Below are 23986 nucleotides of genomic sequence, written 5' to 3'. Positions count from 1 at the left end.
CTGAAATTTCTGTAACAATTGAAAGATTATATGTAAAAAGATAGAAATATCTCAATTGTCACAGCTTAAAGGTATTGAGTATAAATGTTTTAGGTACAATATTAAAGGTAATTACTAAAAATGTTGGAAACAGAAAATAGAAATCATCATTTGTACCATAGATCAGAATTGAATGAGTTGACTTTGAACTAGTCCTGATTTATAAACTCTGACAAGAAAATTCCTTGAATAACAGAATTACATGGAATAAATTCCTCCGAAAGTTATCTCTCTTATCAGAGGGATATTGCACCTTAAAGAGTAATGTGTGAGATCAAGAAGCATGCATCCTCCCCGTTTTACGATACCTGCTGTAAGGAAAAGATAATTTGTGTTAAGAAAGATAACTCAAGTTTACAGGATGGGAGAATTCATCTCCATATTACACGTCCCTTCATCAGGAGACTAATAAATGCAGGTACATTGGTTCATTGTTCCATTATGTTAAGTCCAAAATATTCTTAAAAATTCATCCTGGATATACATATTTCACTAGATGAATGCAGTATCTATGTAGGAAAAAAATATGATCATGGATCCAATTTAAATGCAAAATTTGTGGCAATAATCATCTAAACACTTTAAAAAAAATTTGAAATTACATTTATTAAATATTAATGTCTTGAAAATCATATTAGGATTAACGAAATTTAACTACATATATTGTATCAACTTGTAGAAACAATAATTTCACTATCTGTTATTCTTTTGTTTTTCAACATGGATTAAATCCAAATCAGAATTATTTTCATGCATGATTTATACATGTATATATATAAATTTTATTTAATAAACATCTATAATAATTATTTTCTTCTCTGTACATGTAATATACATGTAGTCATTAACTTCAACATAAAGTTTGAATCATGTTTGATAGAGCCTTTTGCATAGTAAATCATTTCCAGACAAAACTTCTACATTCAATACAAACAGCAGATCTTTGATACCACTGCATGTTTATCACTTAAAGTACAATTTGGTAAACCTTACTTCTACCACATACACCCATTTTCAGTAGGAATGACTTTGTAGAAATACAAGTATTTTTAAACATGATAAAGTGAGAAAAACTGATTACATACACTAATGAATAAAACAAAATGTATGTAACACAGTTACACATATACCTTAAATCTTAAAGTAAAAAATTCTAGAAAATGTTTAACAAATAACGTTATACTTATTATTTTATCCACAAATTATGAATTTCATAGCTAAACAAGTTATACGGTATAATGTAGGTTGGGTCAGTTAACGCTAAATACAAACTTCACAGCGATTTATAAAAATGAGTTTACTGTTCCAAACCAGGTTATACCATATACTAGTAACTTAGCTATTAAAAAATTCATTCCTTATAATTCAATTTTCTACCATTCAGTTTTACTGTGTAACAAAAAAAAGAAGACAATTTCACATCAAATCTGACATAAAATTATGCAAAATTTGAACATGTTAAATGTTACATCAAGCAGATTAATACAATTTTGACAAAAGTCATTGTAACATCTCCAACACATATTATACAATACATGTATAAACTAATTTTTCAGCCAATCAAAAAGTGTGTTACAACCAGAAAAAAATTATTTACATGTAACAGTATGATCATGCTTGTGAGCAGTGAAATTGAGGTAGATGAAACTGGTGTGCATTTGGTTATCTATGGAAAAAGAACTACCGGTATACTCTGAAAGAAAAAATGTGTTGCAATAAACATTATAGAGATCCTATTGCAGCTGCAGCTTTTAGACATTTTACATGTGTATCAGTAAGACACACAAAAGTATTTTCACAGTAATTTTAGAGTAACATGATATTTTAATTTCAATAGGATTAGGAAGAGAAAGTGATGCACAGATGTTAAAATATGTAATATTTGTAAATGGAAAAATCATCTCTACTCAAGAGGTATGTGGTTAAAAAAATCTCTGATAGTCATAAACAATAAAGCAAACTTTGTGACAGTCACTGGGAAGTGATAAACAGCTTTTAACATTGAAAGAAATCATCTGACATTTTTTGCTTAATAAAACAACTAACAACATGAACAAATTTTGTGTTGCATAAATTATGGAAATTCCAGAGGGTTGTTTTTATCAGGGGTGGAAATTTTGATGCCATGTATTTTCCACAAGTGCCTTGTTTTACTGTCTGCTCTTGAATAGAATTTGCCACAGACATTGCACTCAAAATGAGGAATGTCTCCACAGTTGTAGCGTTCGTGTCTCATCTGAGATTTCTTGCTGCTGAATCCTGAACCACATTTACTGCACCGGAATACCTTGCCCTTGCTGTGAAGCAGATTCGGAGAAATCTTTTTATTCCTATGTTTACCAGCGGAAACTTTTTCTGTTATTGGACTTTCTGAGACTTCTAGAGGATCTATTTCTTCCGTTTCTTGGAGAATGGAATCTGTTTCAGCAGTGCCGTCTCTCTCCGCTTCTGTTTCAGCAAAGCTGTGTACTGGCTTATAATCCGAGGCGTACATAGCTTGGAATTCATCTGTATCCTCACTGTCCCCATCCAAATTAAACTGATTTTGATCCACAGAATTTCCTTCATTTTCATTTGAATGGGGAAAACAAACTTGTGTGTCATTCTCAATACCACTTACATCTTTTTCAAACTCATTTTGCAGATCTTGCAAGTGAACAATTCTCCTCGGATTTTGCTTTCTCTTTGGTCGACTTGAGTACCTTGGTGGGTTTGTATCTACTTTTTCACACGGTTCCTCTTTACACACATATATCACTTCAGGAGCAGGGAATTCCTCGTCTTGCAGTGATATGAAGGAATTTTGATCCATCTCACTGGGTATCGGATCATTGTTAAAATGGTGGTCATCGGAGGTATCAAGACCATTAAATTCCTCTCCACCTTCTGACTTCAATTCATCTCTGTCTGAATGACTGCTATTTGTATTTTGTAGAGAAATAAATTCTATCTCTTCCTCTTTTTCTTGAGAATGGGTAGAAAGACTGGCTTCAGCTTCTTGGTCAATTTCATTTGAGGGATAAATAGGAATGTAGTTTTGCTGTCTAGGAAACCTTGGTACAGTAGAAGAATTTCTATGGTGCTGTTTCCTTAAAAGCTTTTGTCTTTTGGAATGCCTAAACTTTGCTTTTTGCTCCAGAGGTATATTAGCTGTTCTTTTCTGTCTGTGTTTGAAATTATGTGAAGGCAAAACTTTGTGGATTTTAACGACTTCCTGATTGTCAGAATTAAGAGTGGACAAACATATAATGGCGTCTACTTCCACATCCCCACAAGCCTGGTAATGCTCCTCACATATCTGTAAGATCACAGACTGCAGTAGATGACACACATCCTCTTTAGGACGTTCTTTGTAATCATCCATGGTCAGACTTTGAGCATTTATCTATAAAGAAAAAAAAGATTTCTTTATATAAGAATATGGCTAAGGAATCGAAGTATTTATGAAAATTTAGCTCGAATTTCCTCAGCATATTTCTAGATTATCTCGTTTATTTCAAGTGAATGACTTCAAAATCCTATATAAAATTCAGCTGAATTTACGACAATAGTTTATTGTGTTAAAATAACAAAAACAATTATCATATTATTTGCCATTAAAACGTAGTATCATAAAAAGTACCTTGGTCAGTTACTTTACCATGAACGCCTTCATCTTGAAATTCCCCGGATGAGCAGATGAGCAAGTAATCGATTACTATTGCGTGCTCGCAATGAAAGATATTTATACGCTGCGTGGCGTCAACATGTCCGCAAAAATTCAAGCCTCGTGTTTCACATAATTTTCCCGAAAGAATTTTGCGCCACGTGCATGAATACATGTATTTGCTTGTTGATTTATCATTTTTCTTCATTATTACATGTGTGCGTTTCTGTAAGAAAATGTACATTGTAAGTCTGTATAACAAGTATTTGAGGACAGAAAATACCAAAACATGAAAATTGAAGAAAATTGTCAAAACGCCTTGAACAAAAATTAATCCTTAATTTTTCACGTGTGTATACATGGTGTATAGGCGTGCCTTTATACATATGTTACAGTAAATATTCAAACTTATTTAGTGAAAAAAAAGGTTTTTCTATTTTGAACCATTAAAATTGTGTAGGTGGGAAATTCTAAAAGTAAAGTTTCATCTTGAATTACCAATTTCAATATGAAAATTTTTCAAGAGACAGCGTGGGATAAATAAATGCAAAGAAGCGTTTTATGAATATCTAATAAAATAAGAAATAAAATTAAGCGATTTAAGTTTTTTAAAATAAAAAGTACCGTATTTAAATAACAAAAATTCCAGAAAATGTAAGCAGTGTAATTTTTTTTTGGTCATGTGTGTAAAAATTTATAAATATATAAAAGTTTATTTCAAATATTATTTATTCACATGTGACGTGCTAACTGATGTAAGCATTGAATGTACTGTGCATCTGTTCATATTTATGATTCATGTTTTAAATTATCTCACCAAAACACAGTCAGTAAATATGTGTAAAAAGTATTGCAAAATTCAGTGAATACGTATATAAATCAGTAAATACATTTCCTAAGCTTGTATATATGTACATAAATGTCCTGATTACAAAGATTTACTGTAACATATATATACAATGTGTATATATGTCAGTGTATCTCAGTGAGGCATATATTGGGAGTTCCAATTTTACCACCTTAACCCGATTTCACAAGACAACAACAGAAAGTGTGGTGAGCCTTTAAATAAACATTTTCAACAATAAACAGAACTTTTATGTTTCGAAAAAGGAGGCGAGCCCCCCCCCCCTTTTCTTTCGATGAGTACGCATTTGCCTATATGGTGAAACTTGGCTCTTTTCGGGAAAAATAAGGTACGCAGGGGCGTAGCAACCGGGGGGGGGGGGGGGGGGCATTTTTTTTCCCAGCCTTACTTATACTATAGGAAATGTTAAAATTGAAAGTCTTGTTGGCCCCTACTTTTAGTGATGTACCGAAAATGTACTATTAGAATTGGTACTAAAAGTAGTTGACACTGAGAAAAAGTCCCCCCCCCCCCCCCACGAAATAGGATTTTCACGTTTTGGCAACTTTTTCCTTTTTTTTTTTATTTTTTTTTTTTTTTTTTTTTTATTTTTTTATTTTTTTTTTTTTTTTAATTATTTAAAAAAAAAATTTACCCGGGGGGGGGGGGGCCCCCCCCCCCCCCCACTTTCAAAAACGATGCTACGCCACTGGTACGTACTAAACCATATACACCAGTTAAAGCAGAAAGAAAGGGGCCAGCCCAATAGATCATCAGTACCTGTAGCTAATTAAGTCAATCCGAAGAAACATTATCTTCCATTGTTCCAGAACAATTTCTTATTGAGTTCTAAGAATTGTCAACACAAGCACTTGACCTAAAAGAACACACTTGTTGTAAAGCTTCAAACTGACCGCAAATAAATAATGTTTGTTTGCCCTCTCGCGCCTCAGGGTAAAATTATTAGGTTGGTAGGTAGTTGGTAATTTTTTTTTTCAGACAACTTCAACACATTTGTTGATGGGATAAAAGGAAGAAAAAATATCGTGTCTTGGAATGTTAAAAAAAAGAGAGTTCTTGGTAGGGCCATATTTAGTCAGTTGGTCGGGAAAGGGCAACAGAATACATTTTTTTTAATCTTACATGCAGGGAGATTTTGTGTCCAATCACTTGTTTGTTAAAAACAAGGGAACATAAAATGGGAAAGAAATTTAACGAGAATTAATAGTGTCGTTATTCAGTATTATTTTCACTATTATTTTTTATACCCAATCACTTGTTTTTAAAATTTTCTTGACAAATAATAAGAAAAAACTTTATACACTTTTCAGGGAAAAAATAGCAGGAACATTTTGTAGATATAATTAACTTTTTTCATACACCTAGTTATCAAGCGAAGAAACAGTGGAAAGTTGATAACCTGGGTTAATTAGTATAGTTTATAGCAGTTCTACCAGTTAAAATAAGCATGTAAGGCTAATTTCACCCTTTTCGTCGACAAAAACAAAACCTCACCTAGAGCTGGAATTCACTTTGCTACACGTAAAGTTTTCTAGGGTAATTATTCAGAATATACGTGGGTTTATCCTTCTTTAATCACAGCAGCTATAATATGGTCCATTGCATTCAATATATTGCTAAGATCAGGATGAAAGATCGAGTACAAATATCGTTTAATCGATGCTGATATAAATTATAATATGCATTTGTAGTGTGATCCTATTTAAAACAAAGAAATTCACTTTTGAATATTGAATAACAACAACCTCTGTTTCCTACCAAATTGGCTTCTACATTTCTCAGTTGAAAATGGCAATGCTTACCTTGCTTCAGTTATCAATCATAAAGCCTCGACCCCCACCACCACCTCCACAACCACAAGCCACCCCCAGTCATTGACTTCATTTATTGAATTTTATTTTTATCTCTAACGATGGGCATTAATTGTGCTCCTTAATAAGTTGTTCTGTTTTTATATTCCCATGAAGCAGAATTTATTATTATTATTATATTATATATATATTTATAAATATTATATTATATTTATTATTATTATTGCATATTTTACTAGAAAAATTACATTAATGGTAACCTTACAAGAAAACTTAAAGATAAACCGATGACCGTCAACTTTCCTAATTTATGTAACAAAATACCCCCATCACGTGCATGTGGGGTTTATGTCTCAGTTGATATGGTACGCAAGAACATGTTCTACGCACGAACAATATCTAAAAAAAAATCTAATGACAAATAAGTTGATGAAACAAAAACGCCAACAATCTCTTTTAACTATATAACTATTTAATTTTTTTCGGTCATCACACGTATTAAAACATATACTGAATTGCCTACGGATTTTTTCGATTTCTCCGATCACGAATAGGAGCACATGGCGGGTGTGACTGATCGACGCTGCTTTCATCTTCATGTCACTTGATCCTAGCTCTGGTGTTTTTAGAGGTCCATGTTTGCTCTGCTATCGATTGCTTTCAGTGGACTTTTGAACTTGATTACGTTTCGTTATCTCCATATTTTATTTTTAAAAATATGACCTTTCGATAGATATTGGCTTTTGAAAAACTTTTTTTTAAATTAACTTTTAAATGATTGGCACTGAGACATTTTCACAGTTGTTTTCCATGTAACAATATTTAGGATGCTAAAAATCTTGATTTTATACTTTTGAAATCATTAACCTTTGACATAACTTCTGAATATTTGGATCTAGGGCTTTTTTTATTGCACAGGTGTATTCCTTGTAGCAGGATCTTTTCCATAAGTCTCGATATTTTTGAGCTCATGACCTCGGAGTCTTCCTTCTTTTGAATTTTCAACTCCGAGTTCATGAGCTCGAATTGCACCTTCTTTAAAATATTCGAATCCCACTGCGGTCCTTCAGATGAGGCAGTATATACCGGCAAGTCATATCGTCTCCGTATGAGTGAAAAATTCTAAAGAGGGACATTAAACAATATACAATCAATCAATCAATCTTTTGAATATTTTAAACAATGAACATTCTTACTGAATAATAGTTATAAGGACTTTCATATATTACAAGTATATTACTCGTGGAAAACATTTTTCGGGTAACAAAGTTTTGATCCATTGACCCCGGAGTGTGACCTGCATAAGAGAAAGTTTAACCTTTACCATAAACTACCAGATGCAAGCATCACTATTTCACAAATACATCTTGTTTGTGATACAATGCCTTAAATTTTATTTTGACCCGAAATCGAAAAATCGAGGGCATAAATTATAAATGTAATGTCTGGTCTATTCTTGCCAATCTGTTTGCCTGTCCGCAAAACTATATTTGCCCATAACTTTTGAGTTGCTGTTGCTAAAACTTTAATCTTTCTTATAACACTTGAGCTTTTCCTGCCAGGGGTTCTTTTTTTTTAATCTACCACGCAGTTTGACGTGATAAGACTCTTCCTTTGATACCATTGTTTTTTCGTGCCATTTCCATGTGTATCTTAGAGTAAGATCTACTTTTTGAAATACTTTAACTCGAACATATTTTCTTTGATACCAAAGATAGTAAATATTACTATTGTATGATGTTTTAATTGTTGACCTTGACCTCTGACTTTGACCCGTACACATTTAAGAAATTTAAACCATGGCCAGTTGTGTTTCTCAAAACTCTTCTCGTTTTCCATATTTCCCATAATTTAATCATTTATTAATGTAGAGAGAATATTGCAAAATAGATCTGTAAAATGTTATGGTCAAAGAGCGAGATGATTAAATTTTTGCTTTAAATGCCAAATCTTTTCAGACATTTTGTAACGAATAGACTCTTTACTCATTAGATATTGATTTAGGAAGGGCACCTACATGATTGATTGGCAAGATCAAAGGTCATATAATAATTTCTTGGAGAAATAATATATGAAAACTTCAAATTAATCAATTTTCTAAATAAATTAATTGTGTTATTAATTACAAATTGGTGAAAAATTTCATGTGACTATGTTATTTTTGAAATACATAAAACATATCATTATATGTGTTTCATTAAAAACTCAAACGCCTCCACGGAGTTAACAATAGATAGAGCAGAATAGAGGAAACACAAATTTTTATCACTTTATTTTACATCATTAAATAAAAATCAACTTTAAAATTATTCCTTCCCCATTAACACGCGTGCATGTGTAGCAATGAAAAGCTTCAACATTTACTAGCAGCTGATTTTGTATCCACCTTATAATTATGAGAAAGTCTGTGAGACATACAGCAAAAAAGCCGTTCCTGCAAAAATTTAATTCAGACCGCCGAAATATGGCTGAAATATTGCGGACTCGGTGTAAAACAATAATCAATTAAACAATAAATCAAAGATACAGATCAGGCACATTTTATATGGCTTTTATGATTGTCAATTTTGCAGTCTTTAACGTTTGAATCACCCATTGGACAGCGTTCTTTATCATGAATTCTACATTTAAATACATGTCTATTCTTATTCTGTATTATATACATGTAAATGTTATAGGTGACATTTCCTTAATACATCGATAGAAGTTATATTATGTATATCACAATTTAATGGCTAGCTTCATTGCATTTCATTATTTACATAATTAACCAAGTTTACAGTCATGTATACATGTATATATAAAAAGTCCCGGATTTTGTGCAATACAACTACTGTACCAATTAATGTGATTTTAAGCATTTATACATGTAGCAAAGAAAAAATATAATCTGTATTCTCTGGAGAACAAAAAAAATGTTACTGTCCGTCATCTTGAACGGAATCATCGTCACTGCACGAGTAGGACGAAATCTTTTCGGAATGCACTTCGACGTGTTGGTTTTTCCATGAAATACTCTTGCACGTGCCGCGCGTGTACATTATCACATTGTGGCGTTTTCGGGGAGTTTTCCTCGAATTGTCGATATACTCGGATGTTTCAACGTTGGGATTGGTTTCTTCCAGTTCATAAAACACATCCTGCAAATCTGGGACGCCCACAACATGAACGATTTTATCGTCTGACACCCTTCGAATCGCTATCGGTAGTTCCTTCCCGTCTACTATTTTCATCGTGGTTTTAACCTCAAAATCAGCCACCGAGTTTCTCTCTGAAACATGGACCTGGGCTTCGGCCTTGTGCCCCTTTTTGACATTGATTTTTGTGTCAACTGTCCAAGATGTAGTCGTCTCGAAAGTCTCGCTTTCGGTTTCGGTGACGGATAACTCACCACTTAGACCAGCACCCACCGTAACTAGATCCCCGGGAACACTTATTTCGATGTTACATTCCCCTCCCTTTGTATAGCACTCTTGAAACTCGACAGTCGTGGAATTTGTAGTTTCCCTCGTCGAGCTAAAATTGTACTCTTGGTCCAATGGTGTCTTGTTTTCGTAGTCGGACTTGTATAAAATTACATCTTTTGAAATTTTCGGACTTCCTTTGGAACCATCTTCCCCGGAAACGGAAATTTCGGCCGGAGTTCCATCTACTGCATCCGGTCTCTCTTCAAATCTTGTCGTCTCGTGTTTGAACTCGATATATCCCCAACGCACGTCAATGTAATATTTTGAACGCCTGCTGAAGATTCGACTCAAAATGCTTCTTCTTGCTGTGAATCTTTTCCATGCATATTCCTCGAACAGATCTTGTAAGTTAACCCTAAAATCATGTCCAGAAGGCATTGTGGAACTGTTAAAAACAGAAAATAGTATAACTGTATTAATTATGTTGATATGAAATAATAATTGTTAATAAAAGAATTACATGTAAGTACATGATGTACATTTTCATTCGTTAAAATATAATTAATTCATCATAGGAATATACGGGTATAAATGGTGTAAATTTCAAAATCAAACTGTGATTAACAATTTTTATTGTAGACTTTACTTTTTGAAGTCTAACTAATACCATTTTTAAAATAACTTATTTCATATTTAACTTTGAAAGCTTATTTTGAATTCGATGGGAAAAATCGTCATATGCATCTAAATTCCTTTCAAATTCCATCATCTGTGTTCTGAATACAAAACGAGTGGGTCAGACGGATGCATAAAGTCTGTTCAATAGTTTACACTGTCTAAATAAACATTTTCATTTGGTTTAGATCCCCCTAATTCTTCGCAGAATCCTTGATGCTAATGCTCGGTGATCGATATAGCAGTCATCAGTGGAAAGTGTCAGTAAAAACAAAAACTCATTAACTAAATTGATGAAAGGGGGAGAAAGTTTGTATCCTCGATGATAAGAAATATCTCTATTCCGTCTGCATATAAATCAACGGATAAAACTCATTTTTACTGGATTTGACTGGAGGGGGTATAGCAAACACACGGTGCACGTGACATAAAAGACATGAAAAAACTTGCATTACTCAGAAAAAAAATTGAGCTGGTCATGCAAAAGAAATTTAACACTTTACGTAGTATAGATATTTATACTGCATTCGTTATTTTTTAAAAGTAAAGTAAGACTTTTAAATTTCTTGAACATGTTGAATGCGAGTTCTAGTGAAAAGCATTCTAGCGAGTAGTGGCTCTTTAATTTGCGTTAAATAAAGTCTGCTCTTTCTAAGATGTTTACGTAGATAGGTAAATGTAGGTATTTATTGTAGGTATTCGAGGGTTATTCGTTATCTAGATCATCTAATTTTCCCGGGGGAGTCATTCTTGGCGAAAAGAATGTTAATATACCTGAGTCTTAATCGTTTACACGCAAGCAATAGCACCTGGACGCTGAAATAACATACAGTCATTGAGTTAATAAACGGCCCCCTCTGGATCTCTAAATCGAATAGACAATCTCTTGTTTAAGTCGTGTAATCTTCTCTGTAAACGTCTTGTCTTACTTTAAATCTTATCAAATTTAAAAAACATTTTTGTATTTTTTAAACGTCTGTTTAAATATTTTTGCAAACAGCGATAATTCTAAAGCTTATAAATCAAGTTGAATGGGATTTGCAGCATTAAACAAACAAAACTTTTAAAGAAATTTTGTAACAAGTTAAAATATCTAACACCAGTGAGTTAAATATAAATTGCCTTGCGAGATCGTGTGGAAAACAGAATCCCCCGCACGCGCCAATACTAATTTTGGTTAGTTGAAAGAACACGGCTGTTTCCGCTTTAAACATTTTGAATAATTAATGGTTCGATTTTTTATATCAGCAGATATAAAAAACATGAACGTTATTAATTCTGGATCTACATCGCGTACAGTTGCCATGCTACCTTTCTTTTGATAATCGACATCGAGATTTTTATTTTATCCGGTTAAACTCCATCATGTAAACTGGTTTTGTTTGATCATCTGAAGAAAATTTTATATAAGTTGTAGATCTGCATTTTATTATGAAAGAGCGTTTAAGTGTCTTTTATTAAAATTCCCGATATCCTAACAATAGATCAACAACAGATCTTTGTCACAATGTCGGGAGATAAGCAGATCGATGTTTATATGATTATTCCAAGGCGACCTTTGTCGGGTCCTACTTTTAAAGATAGGCATTTCTATCATCGAATTTGAAATGTTAATAGCAGAACTGTGTAAAAATATTTTTATAAACTGTGAAATAATGGCCTGAGCTTATCATAGGGATGACATTGAGTGCGGATGAAATTCGATATGGATATTTGAAGTCGCAAAGTCCGTGCGGTATTTATATATCATTCGCTTCCTTCCTAAATATGAACTTATTTCAGTAAAAGGTTGAAAATTTGCATTATATTTCCTGGATTTTCTTCTACAATAATTTGGAAATAGATAGTTATTTTTTTCAAAAATATATTTAGTAAAAGGATCTGCGAATTGTTATTACTGACAGAATGATCTACTTTCTCAAAATGGCGGAATCTGTCAAATCCATGTAGGGTAATAATTCTTCCCAGTTCTTTCACTTATATTTGAAAAAATTCTATTCTTTATTCCAAGTTTTAAAAATAAAAGTTTTCCTTCAGAGAAAAAATATTATTTTATAAATTTTCATATTTTTTTGCATCCTTTACCAAATTATTCTTTTTAATCAGTTCAGTATTTTAGTTATCGTAACTTTACAAAAACAGAAAAAAACATTGACTAAAATATTATTACTTACACTTTGTTCATAAAATCCAACGAGCAAAAAAATATATAATCTTGATCACTCAGAAATTTTCATTACGCCATTACGGGCGTTGGCGATGAAGTGAAGCCTGCATTCATTGGACGAAAAATCACGTGACGTCTAGTAAGTAATAAAACTTGTATATGTGCATACATGTTTTACCTTTGTTGCAAATATTAAATGTTTCTTTCTATTAAATGGAATTTTTCTAAGTTCATTTAAATCCAATTTTTCTGGATTGATCATATTTGCTAAATCCAAAGATCCCTGCGTATCGTGGAGTTCGAGATCCGAAGCTTTCAGTCAGTTTCGAGTTTAGAGAATTAGATTAGTATTGAACAGTGCCTGGAACATGGGTGATGATGCTGATATCACGCGCTGTCCTGGGGAAAATTACATTGATCACTATCATATTGCATTTTGTAGCTGATATGAAACCTTTCCATGCAGATATCTCTTACAGAAGTGTGAATGCATGTTCTTGTCTGCAATTAAAATCTACAGGATGTTAATAAAATAGTAGTAAATATGAGTTAAGATGCTGCACATGCGGAGTCGAAACCGGGTAGGAGAGGGGTATAAAAGTTTTATAATAAAACCGTCAAAATTAGAGCTTTTTCAAAAAATCCTCTTAACCCTGGACATTAAGCATTGAGCCCCGCCCTCAACAAAATTGTGAATTCCATGGTCCCATGGTCATGGGTTCTAAAGTATGAGCGGAACTTTAATGATCATAATTTATTTATAGTGAAAAAGTCCTCTCTTCCATGTATATTTAGCAGATAAACTACATATGCGACCGGTAATGATTAGCAAAAGTGCCTTTTCCTTATTTGTGAAAATTTTGATCCGAGATCAGATGTTCTGAAGTGGAAGCGAATCTGTAACAGCTGTCAAATGACTATATAGTATTGGATATGTTCTCTCTTTCCTGTATATTTAGGAGATAAACTAGGTAAGAGGTATAATGATAAATAATTGAAGACGACTCTTCCACAATTTATTGTGTTTGCGGTCCCAGCCAGGGGTACCGGTTTGGAGAGGCAGAGACTCTTATAATAAATTGATATCTAATATTAATGAAATTATTTCTCTACTGTATGCGGTTGAGGAAGTGGCATTTTTTCCCCAGTTAAATTATTAATTAATAAATTTTATTTCCGTCTTTCTTAGGATAGACTAATATTTCCAATGTGGCCAAGGACATATTAATAATTATTAGTTTCTTTGCTGAAAAAAACAGCCATAAACACATAAAATAAAGCCAAAAAAAAACTTCTGAGGTTCTATAAAGCTGATTATCTTTATATATACATAAACTGAAGAAAACAAAAACTAAGAAGGGGTCCACCTCACTGGGGGGAGGGGGTATAATTCATTTCGTAAAGTTCCTCCTACCACGCTTGATCTTCTTCTTAACAAAAGATCTTATTAGGTAAATGACAGGCGTCACGAGAAAAGGACGCCAAAGTATTCAAGGTAATCGTAAATAATCAAATAGTTTGTAAATCCCAACTTGCAATTCAGTTTCAGATATGGTATTCAGGTATGTAGGTACATGAAGGTAATTCCGACCACATACATGTAGCATATGTAACTCCGAACATTAGCTGTGTTAACTTTGAATTATACAGTCATATATATTTCTCAAGAAAGGCCTTGGTATCCTCTCACACCCTCTAATCTTTATTCCAATCATTTTCAAAAGTAATTTTCGTCTTTCCATGCATGTGATGTTCCGATTTCAGTAGCAATGTCAAGCACATTACGTTGGCAGTCCTCGTTCATTAACGTTAAACATGCTTAATTTGTCAACGAGGAAAAAAATGGACATTCCTTAAGCCGGTCACACCTTTATTCAGCCCCATTGGAAGTTCTGTTTTCCTTACATTTCTCACGCCGATGAAAAACCAGTTGCTTACTGCATTTTTGTCCATCCTGTATCAGTAGAACATGTAGTATATCCTTTTAAATCAAGAGTGTTCCCGAGATTTTCACAAAACATAACCTGACCTCATTTTCGACATTGTCGAACAATATGTCACGATGAACAACTAATCATCAACTGATAAATATCCAGTAAAATCTGTAAAGCGTTCACACAGAGGCTTAAGAAAACGGAAGCAATTGTCATCATGACATAATGGTTTTAATTGCCACTTACTGCGTTTTTTCCTCACTTGTAGCATTATCAAAAATTGAAATGACAATAGACGAGTAAATCTCTCCCCCTGCATTTTCAAACATCCCTTTCTATGGTAAATGCCAAAGTGTTTCATTCATTAATATTTAAAATATTTTTGATTTCAAAACAATTCAAAAAGTGTATATACTTATATCATTTGTAATTTTCACTCACTTTCACTTATAAATAAATAAAATATGAAGAAATTTTACTAACTCTTGGACCAGCACTCGAATATTGTATACTATAAATAATGTGAGTAATTCTGATATTGTAAACTTCGTATTTCCGAGCATTGATTCTTCAGAATTTACTCCAATGTCCACTTGTACTACACAAGATACATGTATTAAACTTGCAAGCCTATCATCTTTCTGTTTTCTGCTATATCTATATAATTATATTGCCGTGCTCTTAAAAAGATGCACAAGAAATGTAAAGTCTAGACCTTAATTCGGAAGTATGGAGGAGTATCGGTTTTTTTCACAATGCTGTTAATAATTTTATTTTCATTTCTTTTTTGAATTCTTGATTCTTTATATTTTTGATTTTTTCATTTTCAATATATCTTTTTTTTATATTAATTTTTTTTATTTGTGTGTCATTTTGCCAAACTTCATACCATATTTTTTGGTACAATTATAAATGGAAATGAAAGATGGAATTCGGAAACAGAATTAAAACAGTCAAGATGAGTAACCCGATTAACCTTAGCTATTTATGAATTTTAAACGAAAGGGATGCCACGCGACCTTTTATTTGCATTACGTGCATATACTAACCTTTTATTAACGTGCATTACTAACGTAAAAAGCCTGCGCAAACTATCGACGAAAAATTAAAATATTTTCTGCGAACATGAAGAAAAATTTATAGATGTAATTTTAGAAAATAATATTAAATCAGTTTGTGTCTTCTTTTTTTTTTTTACATTTTCAGGCACTAATGCAACTATTTCATTTATTTCATTTGTGTTGGGGGGGGGTAAAAATTTTCGTGACAAGCCCCCTCTCCCGACAACGAAAAATTCAGACGTTGCTTTTGCGCGGGTTGCACACCGAGAAATTAAATTTGATTTCAACTTACTGGTATAACTGGCACAATTATAGGGAATAACAAACGGAAATCACAAAGTTTAATTTATGCATTTTGTAAAAACTGCTCCCCCTCCGCATGCGGTTCCTATATTTTTAAAGATATGATTTAATTCCCTGCATCTTTTTATAACCCGTTTATGGTTAAGAATCTTCTATGAATTTTAATATCGTCCTCAGAATCTTCAAGATACCCATTCTTTGTTTCAAATATTCTGCGAACAACTACGTTAAAATACATTGCAGGAACAATAATTGTTGTCCCCCTCCACTCTTCCCTCTCCCTCCGTTCCTCCTCTCTCCCCATTCTCTCCTTAAACTTTCTCCCTAGCTGTTCCTCACTTCCTCCCTCCCTCTCCCCTCTGTCTGTCCTCCCTCTCTCTTTCCATACACACACTCTCCTCCTACTCTCTCTTACCCCAATCTCCCTCCCTCTCCACCTCCTCACTCCCTCTCTCCTCACCCAGTGTCTCTCCTCTCTCCTCACCCTGTGTTTCTCCTCTCACTCTCTCTACTCTCTCCGTCTCTCCCCAATCCCACCTCTCCTCACTCTCTTTCTCTTCACCTCACTCTCTCTTCTATCCCCCTCCTCTTTCCCTCTCGATCCTCAATCCCTCCCTCCTCTCTCTCTCTCTCTCTCTCTGAGGAGAGTAGAATGATGGATTAGGAAAATCTTGAGGAGAGAATAGCTCTATCCCCTTTCGACCATTTCGGGAGAAAGCTAATCTCATCCACTTTATCTCCCCACTTCTCACTTTCTATCTCTTTCCCCACGTTCTCATTCTCTCTTTAATTTTTGATTGCTGTCTGATTTAGCCATTCCGTATTGTTGTGAAATAAACTATACATATGCGTGATACATGGATGTTCATTTTCTTTTTACAATTAAAAATAATTGAAAAGAACTCATTGTACAATAAAGAGAAAAAATCTATTTGTTATTTTAAAAGAAAATATTTAATTTTTATTCTTGATCGTTTTAATTTTAAATTGATTTAATGAGATTGTTTATTTATGCAAAAAATGGAAGTAATTTAAGATTATAAGGGCGATAACTTCACACAACAGAAAATACTCCTTCGCAGATCATACAATGTAGTCAGATCATTGCGTTGTTTGTTTGAAATGAAGAAAAAATGTTTTACACTTGAAGAACAAAATGAAATGTGTATGCTTTCTAACATGCAAGGAACATTATATACATGTATATGTCAGCTTGAATACCAATTGAATATTATTTTGTTGTATACAGTTATAAAAAGTACATGTACAGCTGATGTCCTAAATTATCCACGAGAGAGAGTCTATAAAAGGTCTATAAATATATTCATTTTTTGACCAAGTATGCAATTGGGGTTTCTACCCCTTTTCCACTGTATGCATCCAGCGTACTTTTAATTCTGTATCTTTATCTTTGCCCCGTTCTTATGTATCATGACTTTCTCGTTGTTCCTTGGTATGTAATAACATTTTCATCACATGTAAATGTTCATTGGGCACTTTATTAAAGCGCATACTACAGGTATTAATAAACCTAAGTATAACCTTTATTTAAACATAGATTTGAATGCATGGATAGTGTTAAATGATTAACTGTTTGGTCATCGGTGTAATTTGAGTAAATGTTCACCGTAGTACAGGCGCAGTCATGCCTCTAGGAGAATACAATCACTCGGCTAAGCAATACAACTATTCAATAAAAAAATGCCAAGTATAAAACATGCAAAACGTGCGGTATGAAATTGTTATATAATTGCTTCTGTCGCCCATATCACCTTCCTTGATCTTATAAAGTTTGTACATGTAAATAGTAAACACTTGAAACAAACATTTAGTTCAAATTCTGAAGGAAGAATTCGAGTTATGTAAAGGACCGGTAGTAAAAGGGAAGGGGGATGTTAGAAATTCCTTAAGAAGCTAATTTAAAAGACAATTTTAGTGTTTTTTGTCATACATGTATAATATAATAATACAACTCCTCTTAATCTTATACATGTGCCACTGAATGAAATTAATTGAGACTTTTACAGAATCTTTGATACATAGTGCCATTAATTGTGACCCCCTATTTTATATTTTGATATGACGCATATTTTGGGTTTCCCATAGCAAAACATGGACACTGCCGTTCTTTCTATAATACTGAAAAAGTATCCATCTCTTATCCGCAACTCCTCCTTTACCACTAAATAAAATTTAATACTTTCACAGATTATATATTACATAATGCTGTTCTGCACTTCCCATTTTACTTTTTGATCTGACGCTTATTTCGGGTCTCCCAGAGCAGAAATATAGACTTTATTGCCATTATAATCATATGGGAGGCGGGGTCTCATTTAGTGAGCCCAGTGCTCACAGTATACATATACCTCTTGTTCAAATGCAGAGTCGGTACTAAATAAATTGGTTATTTTCCCCTAGCAAAAGAATTGTAGGGGATAATAGTAACAAAACTGTGTGTGTTAGTTTGTGGGTGAGTTAATTCTGTGCATAATAGAAGTGATGTAAATTGCACAGAATCGATGTTAAATGCTGCCTTGAATTATAGATACATGTATTTCAATTTTTGATGTCTGAAACGCGATTGAATCAAATTGACGTGTGTATTTTACTGCACAGAAAAGTCCAAAACTTTTATATGATAAAGTAATATAATAACAAATAGAAATATCTTTTTAAATTAGGTTTTCTGAACTGTATTTTAAAAAGACATGTGATATTGCAAACCACAAACATTATTAGAAGAAAAACAATACTTGTTTTTGCCTTCAATTCGACATTCACATATATCGACGACGTTTAATAAATAACAATAGTCCAGTGAACTTGAAATAAAAGACACCAAAAAGTCTGCCACATTTGTTTCACATTGATGTTCTACTGACAATGGACAGTAAGGACCAACTAATATTTACTGCAGGACAAAGGAGACGACTTCAGATCTCCAAACTTATCTTTCTATTCCCGTGAGCTATATAATACGATCAACTTTTAAAATTAAACCGAGGTAGGCTATTGGCAGGAAAGTTTATGTCACAGGGATTTACCTCGCGTAAAAGAAACAGTTCATTTCTCTGCCGTTTTCATATCAATTGTAAGGCATTTGTTTTATGCTTAATATAACTGCAAAATATTCTGTTTTTCTGATCAATAAATATGCTCACGCCAGGTGTGACTGGTTAACAGGGGATGTTAACTCCTCCTCGGCACTTGATCCCACCTTTGAAAATTCCAGGGTTCTGTGTTCGCATATTTATTAAGATCGTTCACTGTTCTTTATCTTCGTCTTTTTTGTTAGGATGTATTATTATTCTACGGGATATATTATTTTTCTACGGGATATATTATTATTCTGCGGGATATATTATTATCCCGGTTTCATACATTACATATTGTACAATTAAGGTACATTGCTGCTCTGATAAGAGAGATAACTCTTAATGACACAAATGTCTATTACTGTAAACGAGGAAATTTTGACGATGTGCTAATTTTGACTATATTGACGATTTTCCTTTTCTCGTCAAAATTTACACTCGTCAAACTTCAAATCATATATATAGCGTCACAACAGACATTGACCATTGTACAACATGACCGCTTAATTTTCTCGGCTTTCCCCTATATATTTAAACTAGATCAAATTTACTGTTAATTTCTTTTGTAATAAGTTATGAAAACACAGTGATATATAATCACATTTTTTTTAAACCATTGAATCTAAACTAGTGTATCAAATACAGCATGCGTAACTTAACGTAATTATCACGCCGTGTTTGACCTAGTTTGTCACCTCAGGCAACTGACCGCATATAATGAAAACAAATTACAAGAGGGCAATTATTTAATCAAATACACACTTGTACAATTAAACACTGTAGATACAAAAATTAAAATTTTAGATTCTACTCTTTGTTTCCCCTGTGAATTCAAGAGAGATTAAATATTTCGTCAAAATTAACACTAATTTTCTTACAAAAAATCAATTTTTCATGTCCTTTATAAATTTGTCAAGTTTAAGTGCCTTTTTTGTCAAATTTTGCCCCGCAAGCCATGCTATAATTATTTGTATTTTATTCAGCATATACATTTCCTTTGGAAAATCATAAAAGTTAAAAAAAAATTTCATATGAATGAGCAGAGGGTTTATGAACCTTAAATCTCACAGCATTGAACAACAAACAATTTTAAACCACTCATTCCCAGGCAATTTATTTACATTTTTTGAAATAATGTAACAATAGAAAAATATAAATTGTTTGTATCAATGGACACATTTTGTAAGTTGTGACCGACACAAACATATATTAAGTATATACAGAGTGTGAAGTCTACGAAAGAGGCAAATACACCGGTATGTCAATTCATTATCACACTGTGGTACACCCTTTGGATATCCGACTTTTATTTAAAAGTTTTTAAGCACGTCGCATTGATTTTGCTGAAAAAGAAATTAGAATTTTTAGAAATAAAGTGATACTAAAATGTATCGGCCTAATCTTAGTACAATGTAACAAAGTTAATAAATCAAGATCCTTAATTCTGAACAAGTCTTCAGTTTGTTAAGTTTTTTTTTACTGAATTTAGGAGACGGGAATTAAAAATGTGTATGTCACAATGCCTATAAAGAATCCTTTAATTTTTCATATTTTCTGCAGTGTTTCCATTATTGTTTTATCAGCTTTTTTTCCAAATATGTCCAAGTCTTATAAACGGATTGGCTTTCTACAACAATATTTTTCAGCTACATGTATCAAGTAGTGTAATTATGCCACTCGTCATTAAAAGTTTACCTGTAAAGGCCTTCGAACTCCAAGAATTCGAAGAGGTTTGAAGTGGGAGTCCTCAACCTCTTGTAATGCTTTGAATGCCTGAAAATAATGCATATTTTTTTTAAATTAAATCTTTACGTTGGGTAGCTCCAATAATCTATCATAATTGATTGACTACATATAAAAATGATTATTTGAAATTTTCCTTTTTCGTATTGCATTATAAAGCTAAAAATATATAAATTTTTTAGTCACACTTCTTCATATAAAATGATTTTATTCAAAGAAATTGCATGAGTCGATACATTAGTTGGAAGTCTAAAATTTACTCACTTTACGAGTAACCCTGACTGGGCATTTAAATACTATCCACTGCACAGTTTCGTAACAGGGAGGTGTGGTCAAGGACCCCTTATACGTGTAGAATCTATGGTCATACGGTAGAACATCTATGGGTGATATTCCACATTCTACGTGAACTTCGTGGGGTATTTTCCCATTTTTCGAAATACACTTATCTCGAATGGTTTCCTCAGATGGTCGTTGTCCACACTGTAGGTCTAAAAAACAAGTCTAAGTATGCATTGCATTCTATGTACATGCTATTCATCCACGTAGCATCGTTTTTGAAAGTGGGGGGCCAGCCAGAGAAATTTTTTTTCTTACTTACTTGAAAAAGTTGACAAGCGAAAAAAAGGAAAATTGCCCAAACTTTAGTACAACGCATCAGTATATTACACGAATTGCAAATGCACGTTACAATTTAGACCTTTTTGTTAAAAGAACTGAAGAGGTAGATTTCAAAACAAGAGGCCCATGGGTAACATCACTCACCTGAGCATATTGGCTAGAAAGAGGCACAAATCGGTTAAGTATTGAAAAGTAGGGCTTGAATTTTAAACTATTTGAGAATACTTCCATATCAATAACTGTTACAATGGCTTTACGTTCTTGAACAGTTTTTTACCAATATATTCCTAGTAAAAATTTCATTCCCATTGTGGCCCTTCCCTAACCCTGGAATCATGATTTGAACAAATGTGAATCTACATAACCTAATGATGCTTCCATATCAGTATAACTAAACTATGGCCTTTCCATTCGAAGAGGATTGTTCCTATAGATTATCATAAAAAACTTTGATCGTTTATTGTTGTCCAACCCTAACCCCACTCCAAGCATGATTTGAACAAGCTTAATTCTAAACTACCTGAGGAAAATTCCATTCTAATATGACCAACAATGGCTTTGCTGTACTCCAAAGGAAGACTTTTTAAAGATTTTTCCTATTATATATTCCTATGTAATACTTTGTTTTTACATTGTGGCCCCGCCCTTCTCGGGAGGTCATGATTTGAACAAAAATGATTCTAAACTACCCGAGGATGCTTCCACATAAATTTTATTTTTCTTGGCCCAGAGGTTCTTGAGAAGATTTTAAAAGTTTGATTTTTGTTGTGGCTCTACCCTATCCCGGGGGTCCTGATTTGAACAAACTTGATTCTACACTACCTGAGGATGCTTCCACATAAGTTTTATCTTTCCTGGACCAGAGGTTGTTGAGAAGATTTTTAGAAAATTTCCTATAAATTCCTATGTATATTTTGATTTTCCATTGCAGTTCCGCCCTACCCCTGGGGAAAATTGAATAAATCTGATTCCACACTGCCTGAGGATGCTACCACATAAGTTTTCTCTTTTCTAGCCCAGTGGTTCTTCAGAAGATGATTTTTAAAAGCCTTTTCCTATGTATTTCTATGTTAAACCTTGATCCCCCATAGGGGATCCACTCTACCTCCGGGGGGGGGGGGGGTCATGATTTGAACAAACTTGAATCTACACTACCTGAGGATGCTTCCACATGAGTTTCATCTTTCCTGGCCCAGTGGTTCTTGAGAAGAAGATTTTTGAAAGATGTTATTAATTGTTCACTAATTCATACCGGAACTTATCTCCCCTTGGAAGAGAGCGTGACCTTCATTTGAACAAACTTAAATCCCATTCACCTAAGGATACTTTGCGGCAAGTTTGGTTGAAATTGGCCTAGTGGTTCTTAAGAAGAAGATAAAAATGTGAAAAGTTTACAACAACGGCGACGACAACAACAACGACGACAGACAACGGACAAATTTTGATCAGAAAAGCTCACTTAAGCCTTCGGCTCAGGCGAGCTTAAAAACCAGTTCGTTACTGTGCTATATTGAAACATATTTACATGTATTGTGACAATTGTACATATATTAAAAGACACCATTCTGCTATATTACAAGATGCCATAAGGCTAAAAGGACTTACAATAATATATTGTAAGTCACTGGTACGTATGACTTACATTTCCATGTAAATTTAGGTTCTGGTTCATGTGAAGGTTTATGCTCCTGTAGGACTTACAATAATACATTACAAGACACCGCGGTACCTTACAAAACTTACACTTGTAGGTAGGTTTGGGTTCCGCTTCATGTGATGGGTTATGCTCCTGCAACTTTTTGTAGTATTTCTCCATTATGTCACTCAATGTTTGAGCAAACCGTACTTTGCAATGCCCACGCTGTTCACAAAAAAAGGTACCATTGTAGATAAACTTAATAGTATTCAATATTTAAATGTATTCTAAGAAATTTTGTACTATAAAACTTAAAAAATAATTGAAAACAACTACATTACTGTTAATTACAGTGATTAATACAAGAAATACATAAAGATGTCTATTTTACCCCTTTATAACACTTTTCAGTGTACTGTTGAACGTAATCTCTATAATGTCTTCGTGAGCAATTTCTTCTGTATGAATATTTATGAGCCTAAACAAAACATGCATGTATGAAAAAAGTATAAAGTTTTTGTTTACATGTATTTCATTGCAAAGTAATTAACACAGTTCATAATTATCTTCAAAATTATATGTATATTAAATCGATAGAAATAATTTACATTTTAATTATTTGCTCCAATAATATCTGTTGTAATATTTACATACATCCCGTCTCTTTCTTCTATCCTCTTCCAAAAAATCCTGTTTAACCTCGTCACTATACATGTAGTCCTGTCCACTCTGCCCATGATATTCATTTCCATATTCATTTCCATATTCCTTAAAAAAGTACATTTTTTCATATCATCCCTACAATTCTATTAAATACATGTGTATAATTTAGGAACGTTGGTAGACGTGTTGAACCTCCAATTAAGACTAACTGTAAATAAAAAGTAACACGTATTTAAAGATATAATTTAAAAACATATGATCTAATTCATTCCACACATTTCAATTAATCATAACTGTTCAAGAAGCCTTAATTT

At 33.2% G+C, this 23986-nt stretch overlaps 3 protein-coding genes across 4 annotated transcripts; all 3 read right to left on the bottom strand.

Annotated features, from left to right (window-relative positions):
- On the bottom strand, positions 1-3722 carry LOC134256488 (zinc finger protein 37-like). The gene is made up of 2 exons (XM_062739126.1): positions 3662-3722; positions 1-3424 (listed from the first exon to the last, which is right to left on the bottom strand). The coding sequence occupies exon 2, from the start codon at positions 3401-3403 to the stop codon at positions 2114-2116; it is 1290 nt and encodes a 429-aa protein (XP_062595110.1). The 5' UTR covers positions 3404-3424; positions 3662-3722; the 3' UTR covers positions 1-2113.
- Positions 3723-9210: 5488 nt separating this feature from the next.
- Positions 9211-14650, bottom strand: LOC134256487 (uncharacterized). 2 transcript variants are annotated; one of them, XM_062739125.1, is made up of 2 exons: positions 14482-14650; positions 9211-10216 (listed from the first exon to the last, which is right to left on the bottom strand). In XM_062739125.1, the coding sequence occupies exon 2, from the start codon at positions 10207-10209 to the stop codon at positions 9283-9285; it is 927 nt and encodes a 308-aa protein (XP_062595109.1). In that variant the 5' UTR covers positions 10210-10216; positions 14482-14650; the 3' UTR covers positions 9211-9282. The 2 variants fall into 2 exon arrangements, with proteins under 2 accessions (XP_062595109.1, XP_062595108.1); XM_062739124.1 differs by lacking the exon at positions 14482-14650 and adding an exon at positions 12621-13223.
- Positions 14651-20120: 5470 nt separating this feature from the next.
- LOC134256494 (nacrein-like protein) lies at positions 20121-23792 on the bottom strand. The gene is made up of 6 exons (XM_062739133.1): positions 23664-23792; positions 23401-23487; positions 23117-23234; positions 21017-21243; positions 20705-20782; positions 20121-20352 (listed from the first exon to the last, which is right to left on the bottom strand). Exons 1-6 carry the CDS (start codon positions 23790-23792, stop codon positions 20320-20322), a joined length of 672 nt encoding a protein of 223 aa, XP_062595117.1. The 3' UTR covers positions 20121-20319.
- Positions 23793-23986: the final 194 nt, after the last annotated feature.

Source organism: Saccostrea cucullata, unplaced genomic scaffold, assembly GCF_032062105.1.
Source record: "Saccostrea cucullata isolate Sc308-1 unplaced genomic scaffold, CSIRO_AGI_Scuc_v1 ctg4367, whole genome shotgun sequence".
Classification (NCBI taxonomy): domain Eukaryota; kingdom Metazoa; phylum Mollusca; class Bivalvia; order Ostreida; family Ostreidae; genus Saccostrea; species Saccostrea cuccullata.
This window is presented reverse-complemented; position numbering and strand designations above follow the sequence as displayed.